This window comes from Panthera uncia, chromosome B4, assembly GCF_023721935.1.
Source record: "Panthera uncia isolate 11264 chromosome B4, Puncia_PCG_1.0, whole genome shotgun sequence".
NCBI lineage: Eukaryota > Metazoa > Chordata > Mammalia > Carnivora > Felidae > Panthera > Panthera uncia.
This window is the reverse complement of record NC_064809.1, coordinates 10,834,234-10,855,481: the sequence shown is the minus strand read 5'-3', so window position 1 is coordinate 10,855,481 and position 21,248 is coordinate 10,834,234. Positions and strand designations below refer to the sequence as shown.

General features: G+C 40.5%; 1 protein-coding gene and 1 long non-coding RNA gene across 6 annotated transcripts in view; one reads left to right on the top strand and one right to left on the bottom strand.

The window, feature by feature from the left end:
* Window positions 1–13,937: 13,937 nt before the first annotated feature.
* LOC125919989 (uncharacterized) lies at window positions 13,938–17,331 on the bottom strand. 2 transcript variants are annotated; one of them, XR_007456900.1, is made up of 3 exons: window positions 17,213–17,331; window positions 15,975–16,132; window positions 13,938–15,500 (listed from the first exon to the last, which is right to left on the bottom strand). It is a non-coding gene; the product is annotated as an uncharacterized LOC125919989 (long non-coding RNA). The 2 variants fall into 2 exon arrangements; XR_007456901.1 differs by lacking the exon at window positions 17,213–17,331 and adding an exon at window positions 16,946–17,201.
* Window positions 17,332–17,481: 150 nt separating this feature from the next.
* The window catches only part of UPF2 (UPF2 regulator of nonsense mediated mRNA decay), a 110,826-nt gene continuing 107,059 nt past the window's right edge, over window positions 17,482–21,248 (top strand). Inside the window, exon 1 of one of the 4 annotated variants that reach the window (XM_049626827.1) lies at window positions 17,482–17,666. In XM_049626827.1, the coding sequence (XP_049482784.1) occupies window positions 17,577–17,666 (90 nt within the window). In that variant the 5' untranslated portion in view covers window positions 17,482–17,576. The other 3 variants (XM_049626830.1, XM_049626828.1, XM_049626829.1) reach the window with 3 other exon arrangements.

Here is a 21,248-nt window from a genome sequence, read left to right as displayed (position 1 = left end):
CAGTCATCCGCCATACTGTACCCCCCGCCCCCCACCATACTCCTAGAACATTACAAGATATCTCTCCACCTCGCTCACTCAACCGCTGTGCCCACAGAGCACTTCGCTAGGTTACAAAGATTCGTAAGAAACAGTGTCTGCCCTTAATCAGTTCCCAGTCCAGCTGCAAAGTGAACTCAACACACAGTATGAGAGATGCTTGGACACCTGCCTGTGCAAGTACCCGGCGAGCATAGACAATCAGCATGGAGTACAAACAGGTGTGTCAGGGAAACCTGCAAGGGGAAAGGACACCAGACCAGAATCTTCAGGGATGAAGCTGATTATGGCAATTATGATTTTTTTCTTTATAATTTTAACACAAAAGAGTCCAGAACATGTTTGAAAGGTATTACAAAGTACTAAATCAAAAATACAGAAGGGAGGGATAATCCAATAGACTGAAGTCCATGCAGAGGTGGGAAAGGATGTGATCCAAGCACAGAGGATGCTGGAAAGGAGGAGAGACATGTCTTCCATTGATTTAGGTGGATATAAGAGATGATTGGTACAAAAGCAATTGGAGTAATAGATTCAGTGGTGGAATTCTGAGGGGATTTCTTCTATGTAAAGTATGAGGCTATAATTGACCCCCAAAGAATTATCCAAGAAGGTGCTGGGGAGTGGCAAGGCAAGTCGGAATTGAGAATGGTAGAAACAGTACGAAACCATTATTGAGGAGTGAAATGTAGATTGTCCTAAAGTTTTGGGGGCCACCCCGTTGAGGCTGGTGACCATGAATAGAAAGTGATAACAATTTCTGCTCTTTTGTGATTTTCTCCATTAGTGCTCATTTGGCTTGGTACAGAGAAGGTGGGAAGGATGATGACCGGATCCATTCAGGGCTATAGTTTTTCCAAGCAGATATAATAGGCCAAGAGTCAAAGACGTCTAAGATACTAGTTAGAGAGGGGTGCCTGGATGGGTCAGCTAGTTAAGTGGCTGACCGTGGCCCAGGTCATGATCTTGTGGTTCCTGAGTTCGAGCCCCGCATCAGGCTCTGTGCTGACAGCTCAGAGCCTGGGGGCCGCTTTGGATTCTGTGTCTCCCTCTCTCTCTGCCCCTCCCCCCTTGCACCCTGTCTTTCCCTCTCTCTCTCTCTCTCAAAAATAAACATTAAAAATTATTTTTAAAAAAGATACTAGAGAATGAAATTTTAAAAATGGACTCTATGCTGAAAATAAAAAGGCTAGGAATATAAGAATGGACTGATAAAAGGAGGGAGGTGTCAGTGGGCTGGCGATTCCAACAAGGTTGAAGAATAGGTAAACTGGGGGTGCCTGAGAATCTGAGCTAGAACAGAAGATCTTAGCAAGAAAATGGGGTGTTTGATGTGATGATTGAAGTGATGCAAAATTTGACAATGATAAGGTTAGTTGGCTAAAGTAGAGTGTGGAAAATGTCATCAGAGGTGTGAAGGTCAAGGAACTGAGAGGTCAGATCTTTAGGCAAGTTGCCATTGGAACATTAATATCAGGTTGGAAATGGCCAGAATTGAGGTCTTCGTCTTGCGTTGAAGCCTCTGGTGAATGAAGAGGAACAAGTAGGAAGGTGGCAGTTGATGCTGAGGAGAGGAAGAAGGTATGGCATGTCCATAAGGCATGGATTCATTTATTTATTTTTAAATGTTTATTTTTTGAGAGAGAGAGAGAGAGAGTCAGAGAGCGCACATGCGCAGGCAAACAGGGTTAGGGCAGAAAGAGAGAAATCCCAAGCAGGCTCCGTGCTAACAGTGCAGAGCCTGACTTGGGGCTCAAACTGTGAGATCATGACATGAACGGCAACCAAGAGTGGGAGGCTCAACCAACTGACCCACCCAGGAGCCCCCCCTAACGTGTGGATTCAAATCAGCAGGGAAATGTGCAAAAACCTAGGCAGCAACTGGGAATAAAGATGATATAGATCCCGTCTCTGGACCCTAAGTACAGTATATCCGAAATAATTCTCAAATCCTTCTACTCTCCATCATTACTGCCTAGTCTGGGCCATCAGCACCTGTCTCCAGGAGTACCGCAATGGCTTCCTAAATGGTCTTCCGGCCTTGGGTCGTTCCTGACCTTGCCATACTTCATCCACACTGAGTCAGACTTATTTCCTAGAATTAATATCTGATTCATATTGCTATTGCCTGAATTTAAAATTATAACATTCAATTTAAAAAATACATAGCAGACTGTGGAAAAAGAGCTATTATAATCATTACTAAACTACTAATACTGTTATAAAACTACAGTTTTATATAGTTTAATAGTTTTATTATTCCTGGAAAACAAATGTTTTGTTCTCTTATTTACTCTTATGTTACATCCACACAGGATAGATACAGTGATGTAGAGATGGTTCTATGTACAGTTCTATATAGATAACTAGAATTAAAATGTAAAGCTGTCGGGGCGCCTGGGTGGCTCAGTTGTCCGACTTCAGCTCAGGTCATGATCTCACAGTCAGTGAGTTTGAGCCCCGCGTCAGGCTCTGTGCTGACAGCTCAGAGCCTGGAGCCTGCTTCAGATTCTGTGTCTCCCTCTCCCTCTGCCTCTCCCCTACTCATGCTCTGTCTCTCTGTATCTCAAAAATAAATTAAAACATTAAAAAAAAGGTAAAGCTGTCATAGTTGCTTGAGTGTTGTACTGGGTATCAGGCTAACAGATTCTAATTCTATTTTTTCCATTGATTGGCTATGTGATCTTGGGAGGATACAACCACTCTATTTCCTCATGGTCTACCTTGTCTTTAAAGTTTCTTCAATTTCTAAAAGTTTTTTATTCTAAAGCTTTCTATAAAAAGTAAAAGAAAGTGTATTGGGCCACTAGAGGAGAAGGGGAAAATGTAGGCTTAACTGGCAAAATGTAGGCTTAACTTATTTATACCATGGAATGCCACACAGAAATTAAAGATAAATGAACTAGATGTACTCATAGAACATAAATAGTTCCCAAGAATATAAAGTTGAGGGGAGATTTGATAGGAATGATATTCACACAAATTTTAAAAATATGCCAAATTAGTCTGTGTGTTTTTAATGAATATGTACATATATAGTAAAAGTATAAATACATGGTTAGGTAGGATGCATTTCAATTTTAGTAAATTGGTTATGGGGGGCATAGAGAAGAATAGAATGGGTGGGACAGCAGCTTTTATGATTTCTACAATGCTGTAGTACTTCTGAAAATTCTGATACAAATATTTCAAAATGTTATCTCTGTTAGTATTTCAAAATTTTAGCATTTGTCCAATTGTCGGAGAACATGGATATTTGGTTTATGATTTTCTGCATCTTTCACGTTTAAAAATATTTTAAATTTTAGGGGCGCTTGGCTGGCTCAGTCAGTAAAGCATGTGACTCTTGATCTCAGGGTTGTGAATCTGAGCCACACGTTGGGTGTAGAGTTTACTTATAATATCCTTAAAATAAAAAGCTATATTTTAAATTTTAAACATTTATAAAATATTTTTAAAACTGTAACTGAAAATTAGAAAGGTCTGCCCTGATGTCCCTCTTAAAATCACCAGTGGCCTCATCACCCCTCATATGTCTGCTCCCCCTTACTCCACTCTTATTTTTACCATAACGCATATCATTTCCTAACATACCATACAATCTGCTTCTCATTTTTTGTCTATCTCCCTTAACTAAAACATAAGCTCCCTAAGGATAAAGATTGTTGTAGTTTTTACTCACCATTGTATCATAAGTGCCTAAAACAGGGCCTGGCACAAAATAGGTACCCCAGAAACATTTGTCCAGTGAATGTATGGATATTAGAGCCTGACAGCCTGTGTTGAAATCCTGCTGCTAGCTTTGGGACCATGGCCAAGTCCCACTCTAAGTCTTAGTTTCCCTATCTGTAAAATGGGAATTGTAATACTACCTACCTAATGGTGTTGGTGTAGCCAACTATAAAACACTTGAGAACAACTCCTGGCATAATGTAAATAATACATATTAGCTGCTATCATTATTATTATTATATTGTTATTACAAGGTCTTAATCATGGTAGTGGCTCTCAGCATAATTCCTAGAATGTAATGATCTTGAGCCTGCACGAGGCCTGATAAGTAAGTCTGTGTGTCAGGGTACAAAACAATTAGCAATGGATTGAGCATGAGAATAAGATTCTAGGTATCCTCTAAAGGGGTTCATGGTATGCCACTCCAAAATATGCCACACTGGCATAAGGATCATTTTGAGCTGAAGGCAATTTAAGAAAATATAAAAGCAAATATAAGAAGGGCAGGATGATTCTTAATCACTGGACACAACTATAGACACTAATCAGCTCAGAGAAGGCACCAGAGGAATCTACATAACAAACTCACTAAAATAAACCTTACCTTCCATTGACTCCCTTTTATATTTACCTTTCCACAGTTTGCCACCCCTGGAAGCCTAAACCCTGTTTCCTTTGTCTCATATTTTCTACAGATTTATTGTTCTTCTGTTAAGATGCCATATGGGCCCAAATTCTAACCACTCCTTTGAGTTACTCATCACTGAATTTCTCCTGTGTTTGCACACACACAATGCATGTGTTGATAAACTCTATTCTTGTTAATCTGTCTTTTGTCAATCTGTAATTTGAAGGACCCCAGCCAGAGAGTCTAGGAGGGTAGAGGGAAAAGTTTTTCCTCCTTTATACAGCTTATTCTGTTTTATTAACAGAATGTTCAAATATGAGAACAGTCAGTTCACCAGGCTGGAAACAGGCCTATTTTATTTTTGAAGAAAGGTCTTTCCTTGGGTTCTTTGCTCTATTTGAAGCACCAAGCATGCTAAAATGTATACTTCTGAAGGTAGACTAATTTCTTCCATCAGCAACTTTTTTTAAAAAAGAATTTTCAAATTACCATGATAATGGGGCAATACATGCATTATTCTTTTTTATATATAACCCAAAATTTATCTATTGCCAAAGGTAACTAATTTCATTTTTCCTCCTTACCCCTGCCCACTTTTACTAGAGATGTTAAGAAGAGTAAGGTAAATATGAACAACTATTCTGACCCAGGAAATTGAGGAGCAAAAGGTGAAATTTATTCCAATGAATCTTTTAGGCTAAAAAATAACATCTTTCTCTATTACTGTTACTTAATCTCATTTAATTCCTGATTAATGGAAATTCTTTTAAAAAATGACTACTTCTTGGGGCACCTATGTGGCTCAGTCAGTTAAGTGGCCAATTCTTGATTTCAGCTCAGGTCGTGATCTCATGGTTCAAGAGTTTGAACCCTGCATTGGGCTCTATGCTCACAGCACAGAGCCTGCTTCAGATCCTCTGTCTCCCTCTCTCTGCCCCTCCCCTGATCGTTCTCTCTGTCTCAAAAATAAATAAATGTTAAAAAAATTTTTTTTTAATGACTACTTCTTAATATCTTTACTTTCCTTGGGTTAATACCAAAGTTCTTCTCTTTGTTCTCATTAGTTTCCCCCCTACACTGTGGAATATATCTAACTTATCAAATATATATATGTGTATATATATATATATATATTTACACACACACACACATATATATACATATATATGTGTATGTATATATATATATGAGTATATATAACATATAACATTAAAAATATATAAATAACTTTGATTATTATCATATCATTTGTCTGTTGTTGTATAACAAATTACCCCACAATGTAGTAGTTTGAAAAGACAAACATATTATCTCACAGTTTTTGTAGGTCAGTAATCCAGACAAAGCTCAGCTCAGTACCTGGGGCTCCAGGCCTCTCACGAGGTTGTAGTCTGACTGCTAGTTGAGATTGTGGTCTCATCTGAAGGCTCATCTAGGGGAGAATGGACTTTCATTTCACCCATGTAGTTGTTAGCAGGATTGAATTCATCATTGGCTGTTGGTTAGAAGCCTCCCTCAGTTCTTTGCTGTGTGTGCCTTTCTGAAGAATAGGTCACCATATGGCAACTGGCTGCCCTCAGATTGAGAGAGAGAGAGAGGAAGCTGCATCTTGGTGTTTGTAAACTACCATGGGTACTAACACACCATCATTTGTGCTGTATTTTACTCACTGGAAGTTAGTCACTAAATTCAGCCTAGGCTCAAGGAGAGGGGATTACATGAGGGTGTGAAGACCAGAAGGCAGTCATCATTGAAGGCCATCTTAGAGACCACCTACCATAGCTATGTGACCCTTTTTAGAAATGTATGACTGCAGGATGCACTGTGCTCATCCTTTTGGTCTGTTATCCATGCATTCAATCTTGCGACTCTTCCACTGGCTGCCATGACACTTTGCCCTGTTAGTCCTCTATCCTTGGTTTCTATTCTGAATGCTTTTTCTCTCGTTTTCCTTTTCCAACTTCTGATTTTCATCTCTATGCTCACTCTCTCAGAAAGTCCATCTGTCACCATTGAGACTTGCAGCCCAGGTCTCCCACCTGTGTTCTGTGAAACCTCTAACTGATGCACCCAAGCTGACCCCTTCCTTTCCTGAATTCCCATAACACATAGAGGCAGTGTTTTCAGCTGAACATTTTTTTCCTCTGTTTATCTTGTCTCCCAAAAGATAAAGTATTTGAGTGGGGATAATGATTTTTTTTTAAGTGTTTGCTTGAGTGGTATTTATCTTGAGTGTTCTGTGAGAGTACTTCCAATTCTAGCATTCTATAACTCAGTGACTCCCATCTCCTACCTAACACAATAGAACCTTGACATTATTTTACTTTATTGAAAATCAATCTGGCATATATTCATCCGATGGAAAGTAACAGGCATTTACTTAATATTTATTGAGTACCTACTATGCTAGCATTGTGCTAGGTTCTTTGGAATATAGAAGTGAAAAAGTCAGACATGGTCCCTACTTTCAGGAGCTTACAATGTCAGACAGAAGTAATCACATGAATAGTTAATTATAATTGTAAAAGAATCATGAAGGGTGGGCATAAGCTGCTATGAAACCATGTAACTGAGGCAAATGTTACCTAGTCTGGAGGATTACATAAACTGCAACCTTAAAAATGAAATAGGAGTTATGCAAGTAAACAGAGGTGTCAAGGATGAATAACTGAAGGACAACATCAGGTTGTAACAAGCTCCTTATCCTCTCCTGCTGCTTAGTGAAGGAGGGAGTGTATTTTTAAAGTACCTTTTTTTTTAAACCATATTCTTTACTTGTGCCATGGTCTTATTTTCACTTTCCTTCCTCTCACATCATTTCATCAGAGCCATAACAACTATCATGTTAACACACTGTCTTTGCAAACTATTGTTGGGGTGCCTGGGTGGCTCAGTTGGTTAAGTTTAATCTGACTTTGGCTCAGGTCATGATCTCATGGTTCGTGGGTTCAAGCCCACATTGGGCTCTGTGCTGACAGCTCAGAGCCTGGAGCCTGCTTCGGATTCTGTGTCTCCCTCTTTCTCTCTGCCCCTTCCCTGCTCACGCTCTGTCTCTGTCTCTCAAAATTAATAAATAAACATTTAAAAAATAAAGAAAACTATTGTAAATGTTGCTCCTTTAGAAAATATCCTTGAGGTAAGTGACCCATCCCCTGTCCCTTTCTTAGCTTTGCTTCTGGAATAACTGAGTTGATGTTGATGCCATTAAGTGAGATGAGGATGAGTGGAAGGGGTGGGGTGCCTGGGTGGCTCAGTCAGTTAAGCCTCAGAACTCTTGATACTGGCTCAAATCATTATATCACAGTTCATGGGATCGAACCCCTCCTTGGGCTCTGCACTGACAGTGCAGCTGGGAACGAGGACAGGTTCCCTAACTGCTCTGTCCCTCATTTTCCCGATTAGTAAAATGGGCTTAATAGTACCTATCACATTGGATTATTGTAAGGATTAAATAATTAGTGCATATAAATGTTTAGAACAATGCCGACACATAGTAAATAAGCAATGTTAGCTGTATTATGATTGAGCTGTTTTAAAATTTAAAAAAAGAATAGTTGATTCTCTCTCTCACCTTTCTCTCTGCCCCTACCCTGCTTGTGCTGCCTCTCTAAAAATAAATAAACTTAAAAAATTTTTTTAAAAAGAAAAATATTTTTAAAAATAAAATAAAAAAAAATAATAAAAGAATAGTTGCATAGAACTTGCAATTTAGGAAGTACCAAAAGATGACAGTTTATGTCATTATTATTAAATGACATTGAATGTTGGGTATGAGAAATTTAAACCAAAGGGTTTAGATGAGTCTTTCATGAAGATGGAAGAAAGGGAGCAAAACACAATACGAATGGCTACTTCTACAGCTTCTATGGGGGAAAATTTAGGGAAGTTTAATGTAAACATAATTGTGTCTGCAGTACAGTCTTCCCAACGACAAATAAGTTGGAAATTACACCCATTCCTTTACCACTGACACAGAAGTTGGGGCACTTGGGTGGCTCATTCAGCTGAGCATCCAAGGGTTCATTTCAATTCAGGTCATGATCCCAGGGTCGTGAGATTGAACCCCATGTTGGGCTCTGTGCTGAGTGTGGAGCCTACATATTCTCTCTCTCCCTACCTTTGGCCTTCTCCCCTGTGCACACACACACACTCTCTCTCTAAAAAATTATTAAATAAAAATGAAACTACAGTCTATGATTGTTTCCTCTAAAGTGTTGCGCCCTTTCACTCTAGTTTTTTTTTTTAATGTTTGGTGATTTTTGAGAGAGAGAAAGACAGAATGCCAGCGGGAGAGGGACAGAGAAAGAGGGAGACACAGAATCTGGAGCAGGCTCCAGGCTCTGAGCTGTCAGCACAGAGCCCAACATGGGGCTTGAACTTGGAAACCACAAGATTATGACCTGAGCCAAAGTTGGACGCTTAGCCAACTGAGCCACCCAGTCACCTTATTTTCGCTCTGGTTTAATCCTACATTCCTGCATCAGTACACAGATATTTCTGCCTCTTCCAAGCCAGCATTTGTAGAAGAGAAAAAACTTTTCCTCTATCCTCTTAGGTGTTATAGCTGATGTGTATGAATTAAGCTAACAAAAGACAGATTAAAGGGAGGACATGGTTTACAACTTTAATTGATGTTTTTAATTTTACATGCAAGGAGGCTACACAGAAAAGAAGTGAAAATCCAAAGAAATAGATTCAGAAGCTTATATGCCATTTTAACAAAGGGTGATAAATTATGGAAAAGTGATTGGACAAAGGAGAGTTTGGACTTCTAGGGGCAGTAAATTATGGGAAGGTAAATATATGTGGAAACTAATGGAACATAAGGCTTGTTTTAGTAAGGTTTGTTTGTTCAGACTCATCTTGGTGTCAACTTTCCATCTTCTTCATGGTCACAGATCTCTCTGAGAGAAGATCAATGGAAGTCCTCATTTCACAGAGGTTTCTACTTTCAGTCAGATAATGGAAGGCCGGAGGCGGCTTCTTTGTGCCTGTTGATTCTCAATTGCTTTCAGCTCAAAATAATTTGTATGCCAAAGTGGCATATTTTGGAGTGGAATATTCTAATCCCCTTCCTATTCATTCACTTAATAATTCTTCTTTCAAAATATTATTAAATGCCTTCTGTGGCCCCAGGACACAAAGATTAAGAAGCTATAAATCATATATTCAAGGAGCTCACAGTTTTAATGAGAAAACAAATATAAACAGATTATTTCAATATAATATAATGAATGTTATAACAGAGATGTTCAGAGGCTACTATGGAAACCAGGTAGGGCCAGGGACCTAATTGGATATATGTGGGCTGGTGGTGATAAAGAATCCCTTCCCCGGGGAAATGATGCTTGAACTCCTAATTAGAACACATTCATGGGAGAAAGGGCATTCTAGACCAAAGCATAATATGTGCACTAAGGGAAGAGGAAGTCTAGTCTGTGCAGGTTATTTATTATAGCTAGAACTTAGACCTGTGGGGAAAATAGTAGGAAGTGAGACTAGATATATAGGCAAAAGGTATGCATTATTAGGGGCTCCTGCTGAAGACTCTGAGTTTTACCTCATAAGTCAGTGGCTTCCAAAGTAGACTGGCACAAAGGGGTATGCAAGATGATTTACTTAGGCAAAAATATTAGAATTTCTGTGAGTTTTTTATTCTTACCTTTTCTATTGGGGGGGGCTATATTTGTGTAGTATTACATATATACACAGTTTGTATCGAAGTAAATATACATGCATTGGGAGGATGCCCTCCTCCCCTCCCCATATGATTGTATGATCAAAGAAGTTTGGGGATGATTGCCACTAAGGGGAGTTAAATGATCTAAGACCCTCTGAGGTCAGAAGTGGAGAAGACTAGAAGCAATTAGGCAGGAGAACTAAGAGATGGTTGCCAGCAGTGTGGGTTTAAATTATGTGGGTATGAACTGAGGCTGTGGGGGTGGGGAGATGGGTGAGGACCCAGGCAAGATCTTTCTTTCTTTTTATTTTTTTTTTCAATGTTTATTTATTTTTGAGAGACAGAGACAGAGCCTGAGTGGGGAGGGGCAGAGAGAGAGGGAGACACAGAATTCAAAGCAGGCTCCAGGTTCTGAGCTGTCAGCACAGAGCCTGATGCGGGGCTCGAACCCACAAACCATGAGATCATGACCTGGGCCGAAGTCGGACGCCCAACTGACTGAGCCACCCAGACGCCCCTATCTTTCTGAGACATGCGGATTGTATTTGGACAAGGGGTGAGGAATAAGGACTACCTAACTACCAGAGAAAACCTTTTCCTCTATGTTCTTCATTTGGAATTGCGAATTAAGCTAACAAAAGATTAACAGGAGAAAAGACACACTATTTTTATTAATATTTACATGCACAGGAATTCACCAAAAAGAAGTAAAACACAAAGAAGCAGTTAGACTCATGGTTTGTGCATCATTGTAACAAAGGGGAAGGGGCTTGGGCTTCAAGGGATGACACAGTGTGGGGAAGTGACTTGGAAATATATGGGGAAACTGATAGAAGATAAGGGTTGTTGTGGTTGATCTGTTTATGCAAACGCTTCTGGGTGTTGACTATCACCAGTGATAAGAGTCCCTCTCTTCTTCCTGATACAGGAGTTGGGGGTGGGGGCAGAAACCTTCACAAAGGGAAATTCATGCACTGCTTTTATGCAGATAAGGGGAGTTCTAGAGAATTCTTCCTGAAGCTGTTGATTCTCAATTGTCTTCAGCTGAAAATAACGGTCATGCCGGAGTGCCATATTTTGGCGTGGCATATTCTGATGCCCTTTAGCACCATTAACTGAAAGAATAAAAATTAAAAAAGAAGTAGTGGAGTTGCAGACCAACATGAAGTCCAATTTTGAACATTTTAGGTTTGAAGTATATGTGGAATATTTCATCACAGCTGTCCCACGGCAAAGACTCAGAAATACAGTTCAGGAATTAAATTAAGACAATTAGATGACCTGGGATTAGCTTTCTTACCACTTACTCATTAGTTCCCTCCCCCCAAATAGTGAGATCGGTTATTCTGCTGGACACACTGAAGTAAAACCAGAATTAGAAACAATATTTACAGGGACCCCGGGGTGGCTCAGTTGGTTAAGCATCTGACTTCAGCTCAGGTCATGATTTCACAGCTTGTGAGTTCGAGCCTTGTGTGGGGCTCTGTGCTGACAGCTCAGAGCCTGGAGCGTGTTTTGGATTCTGTGTCTCCCTCTCTGCCCATCCCCCACTCGTGCGCGTGCGTTCTCTCTCTCTCTCAAAAACAAATAAACATTAAAAAAGTTAAAAGTACATATTAAAAAAAAGATGATATTTACAAACCTCTGCCTTTATTGGTTACAACAGCTGAGAAATCTCTTCCTTTTCTTCCCCTGCTGGCCTCCCAGCTTTATTGGGGTAGAATTGAAAAATAAAATTGTAAAATATTTAAAGTGTACATTGTGGCGATCTGATTTTCCCCCTTTTATTTTTAATTTTCATTTTAAGTGCATCTTCTTAGCACAAGATTTCCAATGCTTGGTGTAAAAGGTTTCAGGTGCAATGATGTCATAGTTGCATTAAGGCAAGGAAAGATGTGTTGAAACGCTATTTATATGAACTGCAAGGCCAATTAGATCCTTTAGATGACTGTGTTTAATATTTCTGAAATGATTTAGTACTAGCTAACACAGAGCATATACTGTGAGCTAAGTGCTTTTATTTGAATTACCTCATTTACTGTTCACAAAACCCTATGAAAAAGTACTGTTATCATCAAGATTTTTAAGAATTAAAAGCTGTGATCTAAACTGGCTAAAGAAAAAAAAAAAAAACTGGTTAAAATATTAGCCCAAGCTCAAAGAGCTGGTGTATTTTGGAACTAGAATTTGAATTCACACAGTCTGACTTCAGAGATGCATGTGTCTTGCTTTCTGTGGTGGCTTTTAAACTAGTTCTCTTCCATCCTCTTTAAAAGCCCTCAGGTCTTCTGGACTTGTTCGTCTCTACTCCCAGCTACCGCAGCTCTCCGGAACCACATTCTGATGTCCTCTCCTATCCCCTTTAATTCACTGATGTTCTTGGTTTTGTTAAGAAGCAAACCACGGGGCCCAAATGGCGTCACTTAGGTGAAGGCCTCATATCAGCAAACCAAGACTAACTACCTAATGCAGTTGCAGTCCTCACAGGAGTGTAGCCTTTAACCAGTCACCATGGAATTTTCTGGTCAGCACTAGGAATATACTCATATTCCTCCCCTTACGAGGGTGACCTTGCCTAAAACAGTGCATTCTTACAAACTAAGGGTAGATGACGGGGTTGGGGAGAGGGAAAATGGGTGATGGGCATCGAGAAGGACACTTGTTGGGATGAGCATTGGGTATGTAAGCCAATTTGACAATAAATTATATACATATAAATAAATAAATAAACTTAGAAAAAACAAACCAAAACAAAGCAAAAAACGGTCTCTTTTTGGGGCATCTAGGTGACTCAGTTGGTTAAGGATGTGACTTTGGCTCAGGTCATGACCTCACGGTTCATGGGTTCGAGGCCCACATCAGGTTCTGTGCTGACAGCTCAGAGCCTGGAGCCTGCTTCAAATTCTGTGTCTCCCTCTCTCTCTGCCCCACCCCTGCTCACACGCTGTCTCTCTCTCTCTAAGAAAATAAACATTTATAAAAATACAAAAAAACCAACTGTCTCTTTTCTACAGCTTGATGGAGCTTTTTTTTCCTATTTCCTAGATGGTATACTGCCCAATTCATGAATCATTTAATAAAGCCAATTAGATCTTCCAAATATACTCAGTTGAGTTTTTGTTATTAAACAGTTTTTTGGTCACCATTTTCTTTGCAACCTCTACTCCTGTCAATATGTTAACCCTATGCACACTCACATCTTGTTCCCTTTAACTTCCCTCCGCACCCATGATCCTTCATGATTATCACTCTCTTGCAAACACACAATCCCCTTACTCTTTTCTTTCTTTGTCATCCCTCTCATGGAAAACAAACAAACAAACCCAAAACAACAACAATAAAAAAAACGAACTGTTCATCTCTTCTTGAGAAATTGGCATATGTAGGCTGGATGGTTTTACTTTAAATTCATGATCAGAAACATCAAGTAGTGTGTCAGCAACAATCCTTAGTATGCATCTCCATTGCTTTCACACTCTTCAAGGTGTCTCTTTCCTACTTTCCCCTCTTATTTCAAACCTCCCCCAGTCTCTCCCTCACCTCACTCTTAGCTGATGACCTTGCCTCCAATTTCATTGAGAAAACAGGAATGATCAAGGAGAAAGTTCTTTATAGTCCCCCTTCCAAGTCTACAAGCCTACCTGTCCACACATCCATCTTCTCTGTCTTGTCTCTTAATATCTTGTAGAAATGCCACTGCTATCAAAGGCACTCCTGCTTGTACTTTAGATTCCATTCCTTTTTACCACAAGGATTTTGCTCCTTTGTTACCTTCTTTCTGTCTCCTGTATCATTAATATTTCTCTCCCTATTGGATCATTCCCATTAATATACTTCCTCTATATCTCTCATAAAAAAATACAAAAAAGATATAAATGTAAAAAACACAAAACAAAATCCTCCCATAATCTCCTCCTGTTATATTTTTCTGCGGCTCTTCACAATAGTTTCTCAAATACCTGTCTTCACTTTTCCCATCCCTAACTTAGTCCTGAACCATTCCAAATCTGTCCCCATTATTTCATTGAACTGCCACCTACAAAGTCAATATTGATCTCTATAGTGTCAATCCAATGAGCCCTTCTCTGTCCCCATTATTATGTTCTCTTAACAATATTTTAGACAGTTAACCACTTTTCCTTTCCTGATGCTTCTTTTTTGGGGCTTTCGTGACACTGCACTCTCCAGGTTTTCCCTTTCTTTACTCCTCGTTTTTAGAGACCTAACCACTATATTTGGAAGTTTCTCAGAGCTTAATCCTGGACCCTCTCCTCTTATTACATTTTCTTTGGTTAACTCATTCTTTCTTATGACCTTGAATACTAGCAATGTTGATGATGCTCTAATTGTCACGTCTATGCCACAACCCTCCTCTCTGCCCATTGGATATCTATATATCGAGTTGCAAAACTTGAACCTTTCAATTCTTCAGGTTTTAGCTCAAATTTTGTATCATTACAGAAGCCTTTCCTGACCACTCTACAATAGCCAGCCTCTTCTTTCTCTCCAGTTACTCTCCATTATATTACCCTGTTTATTTCCTTTGCTACATATATTCCAACCTTTTAACTTTTTGCTTATTTACTATCCAGCTCCTTCATTAGATTATAATCTCATTTACAGGACTTTCACTAATTTGTTAGGCACTGTTCTAAGCACTTCATAAAATCTTGTGATTTATTTTGCTTTTTTGACTCACATATTTATCAAAACTAAGAAAAAAAAAAGAGTAAGCTCACATTGCTTCATTTCCAGTTTGCTCAAATTAATAGAAGGCAGTATTAGTGAACTGATTTTCAATCTTCCAGTCCCATGAGATATCTCAATGATTTGGTAACTGGTACTATTATGTTTCATATATGTGATATTTACATTTGCTTAAATGTACCCTCACTTAAATATTTCTTATTGAATGAATATATCACAACACATTCGAGAAACTATTAAGTAGAGAGACAAAGGTAAAGTTGTTTGACAAATTTCCACCATATACTTTGAAGAGGTGGGTGCTTAAAGAAACAGGTAGCTTCAACTAGCTTAGTCAAACTGGACATTAGCATCTAAAAGACAGATGGATTTGTTCAAGATACAGCATATTTCTGGCAGAGCACCAGGCAGTTCATCTCACATGTGTTTTTTTTTTAAATTTAGGATTTGTCCTGCCCTGATATTGTAATCCCTTTCTTTTGCGTTTGCTTTCTTCTGAGAAGCAGCATTGTAACTGGATTTAAAAACATTTAATGTTTATTTATTTTTGAGAGAGAGAGTGGGTAGGGGAGGGCAGAGTGAGACGGAGACAGAGGATCTGAAGCAGACTCTGCTGACAGCAGAGAGCCTGATGCGGGGCTTGAACTCATGAACTGTGGAATCAGGACCTGAGCCAAAGTTGGACGCTTAACCAAGTGAGCCACCCAAGGGCCCCTTAAATAGAAAATAGTATCATGTAAATATATATACATATCAGGTTTTTCTTTTTTCATATCATACAGTTCTGTCAACAGGCAAAAAGAAAAAGGCATTTTTTACAATTTTCTCAAATAATGATATATCTAAACCCTTAAAAGCTAAATATAATGGAGTTACTGAAAAAGTGAAGTTTGAATTATCAGAATGCAAAAATGATGGCTTCTTCAGAGAAATGTATTTCTTGCAGTTACAGATTGCAATGATACCCCACATTAGAAGGCTCCGATGGCTTTTGACATCTTTCTTTGGAAAGAAAACAATGGGGAGCATTTTCAGTTTATGAAAAAGTCTAGGCATAAAGGCAATAGGATACATCAAAAATATCTTGGGTTTTCAGTTAGATTTGCATATAATGCTATGCTTACTAGTTTTGTGGTATCAAATTAATCTGTGACTCAGTTTCTGTAAAATGAGAATCCTAATACTTACCAACAGTATTATTATGATTATTAATTAAAACAAATTTAAAATAAGCAAAATCTCCATAAAAATGCTCTCCTCTTGGGGCGCCTAGGTGACTCAGTCCGATAAGCATCTGACTTCAGCTCAGGTCATGGTCTCACAGTTTGTGGGTTCGAGCCCTGCATCTGGAAAAAAAATTTTTTTTTAATGCTCTCCTCTTTTTTGATCCCATGTATTCAGTTGGTTTCCTTTTAATACTCGATGAAAGGCAAAAGTTGACTTCAGTTAGGATAAGCAGAATTTATTTATTAACAGCATAGGTAAATTTTCTTAGGGTAGCCAGACAAAATGAGAAATACTTTTGAAAAGAACACTGGTGGTCATCCCCAGTAAGGTGTTTTGGGACAGTTCTCTCCTAATTGTTTATCAGAGGTACAGAATTGTAGTACTGTCTTTCTCTTTCACTACCCTTTAAATGATTGACCTCTTGGAAGTGTTTTGGGGAAAAAAAATTAAGTACAGGAAACATTAACCCTTAACTTGTGAAGGCAATTTGCAAGCTAAACGGGATAGGAAAATAGTAAATAGAAGCAAATGGGCAAAAGCTGAATATAAGTGAACCTAGACCTTCCTCAAGTAGTTGAGGTTGGTAGCAGCTCATTTTGTGGGCTTGTATATCGGGTGGGACGCCACATGTCAAGCAAGAATCAAGACCAGTTTGGCACCTTTGTTCCTTTGGCTCCTGATCAGCCAAAGCCAACCGGTACGAACACCCGGTGAAATCATGTTGGCAGATCCAAGCACAGTTTCAATAAAAATCGGAGGCCGGATACACAAACTCAATTAAGTTGTGTCGATAAACTAATACCCATTTTAAGAAGCTGACTTCGTTTCACATTCGGAAGAAATGACAAGACTAGCCAATTGTGACTACAATAATGACTTCATGGAGGTCATTTCATTGTAATTTTTAAAATTCGTTTGCTAGAACAGGGTACCTTCTAAGACCTGTTGAGGAAAAACCTTGATTCTTCTTCACTCTGGGTTGTTTTTACGTGGAACACCTAAAAACTGCTTCTGGAAATTCCCCTACGGGACTTTCGTAGTCTTTCTAGGGCACTCAAACCTAGACCCATTCCTAACCAACCTGTACCTTCCTCACCAGCCATATTCTTTAGCTTCTCCAGTTTCTAACTTCCTAAGTCTTCAACCTCACCCCTTGAATTAGTCCAATCAAACTTTCCCTTCTTAGACCTCTTCCTTACGTTCGCTCCTGGAAACTCCCCTGAGGATCACGTGGCCAAACTTGTCCTTAATGGCGCTCCGTAATTCTCCTACTGTTCCACCGCCCTTCCTTACCTCCTGTTAGCTCCGCCCCACCCCATTCTAGCTACCCCCCCCTCCCCTCCGGCCCGCAGTACCTGCGCCTGCGCATCTCTAATTCAGGCGCTTTCCCTTTCCAGGCGACCAATCCACTTCCTGCCTTCGGTCCTTGTAACACTCCTCCCCTCCGCTGGGGACCTGGCTTGAGGTGCTGGTTGTGGCTGCCCTATTTGTTGCCTGTCTGAAAAACTCGCTCCTCCCATCGAGTAGACCATTTGAACTAGCCGCTTTGTGCGTCGCACATCTATGAGTGTTTTCTCGCGATCCGCCAACCCAGCGTTAAGCCAAGGGCATCGTTATGCCGGCGGAATGGAGACCCGGACAGTTTGCGATCAGGCAAGTGCGTGGACGGCTTTTTCCTTTCCCCCACCCTCCGCCCCGCCCCCACTCGCAGCCTGGCCGCGCTGGTGAGTGGCGGGCGGGAGGGCCGGCGGGCGGAGGGAGGAGGGGGAGCTGAGGGAAGGCGGGCCCTCGGCTGCGAGATAGGTGGGGGGAGGGGAGGGGAGAGCCCGAGCGCTGGAGTTGGTGCTGGGAAACCCGGGGCTAATGTTGACAACAGGCTCGAGGTGAGTCCCGGGGAACCTCCTTCCCCTCCGCTCCAACGATCGGGAGGAAGCGGGACTGGGGGGCACCGGCCTGGACTGCTACTCCCCGAGGGACCCAAGAGGCGACTCCGCACCCCAGCGCTCCGGGGGCGGCGAGCAGTACACGGACCGCAGCTCCGGCGTCGTCCTCCTCAGACCCCTCTCCCGGAGGCTCCCATCACCGCGGGCGCCCCCGGCCCGGGGCAGACATGAGGGGCGGCCGAGGGGGTGTCTGCCCCACATGCCCAGGCTGGGCCTCGGGGCTGAAGGCGGGGAGCCTGCTGTGGCGGGGTGAAGGTGTTTGGGGGTGTGGAGTGGCGCGAGGGGAGGTTGGGGAAAGCTCTTCGGGAGCCGGGAGGGAAGCGAGGGCGAGGAAGTGGGGAGGGTGCGTGTGTGGGAGGATGTGGAGTGGGGAGACCTGTCGGAGAGTCCCGGTCTCGGGTGGTGAGGGAGTGTGGGGTGAGAAGTTGGGGTTGGGGCGAGGATGGTCCGCGAAGGTGACCGTGGCTACCCGTGGGAAAGGGAGTTGTGGCGGGGAAGCGTGTTGGGTATGGGAATGTGCCGCCGGAGCAGGGGTTTGTGGGACATGTGTGTGGAGGGGAAGGGGATTCGGCGTGTTTGGGAATGGTGGGCATGGGTTATTTGCTCCACTTCTGTTTAGTCACATAGACTGAGGGTTCTTCCCTTGGCTTCGTCCCAAGGCTCCTAGTACTTACTCTCGTTGGTACTTCTGAACTAAGGAGATCATCACGGGGTATTTGGTCGTCAGGTTGGCCAAGCAGAACCACCTTAGGATCTTGGGGGTACACAGTGAACCGGACCACCTGCCCGCTTGCTCTTTGAGGACCCGTATGTAGTGATGCAGCCGACCAAAGTAAAACCATCACCCTTGTCGTTTATCGTAGTTTTAGGTGTTTGTAGGAAATGTACAACTCCTCGAGAAAATCAGTTTTGAACTCTGGTGAAATTTGTAAAAACTTTGAATGAGTCCTTGATAGGAAGGACGTTTTGAAAAGCCAGAGACTGGGAGATAATGCCCCGGTGCTATTCTGCCCATAGAACATTTTGAATAATAAAGAATTAAAAGGTAAAACAGCATTGTCTAACTCTGAAATATTTTCAGAGCAGTCTGATTGTGATTTCATACATGATCCATATGGTACTTTGTTAAAGGGATATCTTTAAAAGGGAAACATCCTTTTCTCTGCGTTCTGCCCCCCGCCCCCCCAGTACACTCCATTGATACTTGTTTTACTAACTAATAAGGTAGTTTTACTTTCTTTTAGGCATCGAGAGTATTTTTAGAAAACCAACTAAAATATACAACCCAAGAGCCAGGACTCTACTTGGGGAGCTAGGAAGGTGGTTTTAAAAGCATGGTTTCCTTTTAAGGACTGGCTGTGATTGTACTGCGTAATTTGTAAGCTAATCATATTCGAATTAAAAGATCACTCGTATTTATCTTGATTATTTTGAGATGCAGTCTATTTAAAATTTTAGTCTCTACTTGAAAAACTTTTTGAAGCGCTTCAGATACAATATTTGGCTGTTTATTAAAGCATGGATTTATCAAAATAGTTTAAATTTTGGCATTTCACTAAATACAGTTTAATTGACAGTACAAGTGCGTACTGATCTAAATTACGTTGTTTGTAAATTTGGCTTTTAAAATCTTGAGTCAGGGCATTTAGTGGAGAAGAGCACTGGACAGTGAGGCTTGACTCAGCCATTAAACTAGTGTAATTGGATGGGTCACTCTTCTGCTGTCATGTCAGTGTAAAAATCGAGAATTGGAGTGGAGAAAGTCTAGTAGTCCTAACCCTAAAAACTCTCGTCTTCCAGCGAACTTTTCAGTGTTCGGTGTGAAAGAATAAACATTTATTGAACGCCTTCTGGATGCTGGCTGCTTTGTTAGTAGTTTAAGAATTGTCTCTCTGTTAGTAGTTTAAAAATTCTCTGAGAGAGGTAGCAGTGCCTCCATTTTATCAATGGGTAGACTCAGAGAAGTTGCCCAGTTCCCATAGCTAGCAGGTTGCGGAGTAAGCATCTGATTTCAGAGCCTGTGTTATTTTCATGTGTTGCATTGCCGTCTTTACATGAGCCTGTACATTTTTATCACATTTTTTTGTTCACTGAAATTTAGTTCCAAGTGTACTCTGGGTGTGTTTGTCATACAAAGATGAGGGGATTCAAAGAATCTAACAGTACCAAGACTTAAGAGTCTTACTGAGAATCTGTTTTATCATGCTGTAGAGCAGGACCAATTCATGAGTGCCTACTACAGTTTGATATAGTAGGCACTTAAACATTTATTGAATAAATGAGTACTGTAGAGTCACAGAAGTTTAGGAAACTCTGTTAAGCTAACAAATGATCCTTTATGAATTTGTCAGATTCTAAGTGAATTTCTTAATGTTTTTGTAGAACTTAATATGTAGTCTTACCTTGATAAATGAGACATTACTTGTAAATTTTGATGCCGTTCTTTTTATTGTGTGTAGTTCCTTGTATTACTGAAATGTCGCTTGTTGATACTTCATTTCGGAAAATCCATACTCTATATATACACAGTATTCTATTTTGCATATAATGACAATCTAAATAAGATTGTATTGCTACCTTAGGAATTATCATCCCTGTATGTTTTCGCTAATATCTGCCAAAAGTTAAAAACGTAATGTAAAAACTGCTATTAGGGACTCTTTATTCAGATACGTTATTGTATGATTTGTCATAGTATCTATGATCAAGTCTTCTGCCTCACAGTTTGGTACGCACGGTTCTTAATAACTTTAGTTGAGAGTATGGGTTCAAATTCCTGCTCTCACCAGCTGTGGAGGCCTTGGTCAAGTTACTTGGTCAAGTCTCAGTTTACTCATTTATAAAATAGGGAAAATAATACCCACCTCATAAAGATTTTAGTATTAAATGAGATAATGTATGTAAGATGTTTACTGTGGTGCCAGTGAGTGGTAGCTATGAGTATTCTCTTTTAAAAGTTTGCTTGCTTTAGGGCATGGTATTTTCACATTAAAGGTGGGTTATTTGAAGCTGTGTAAGCTGCACTTCCCAGATAGCATAAATGTTAAGGCAACCTTGCCACACAGATAAGTAATTATGCTCTTTCGTGTTTTAATGATTGCCTAAACGGGATTGACAGCTTTTTTTCCTTCTGAGTTACAAACCATTGAGGTTAACTAAAGCCTTTGGGTGTTACCGTCAAAATAAATGCATAGAACGTAGACAGCAGAGTCAAAAGAAAAAGGGGAAGAGGTAGCTGAGAAAAGATATAGAGTATTGAATGTGCCTCCAAAAATTACTTAAAGTGTTTTTA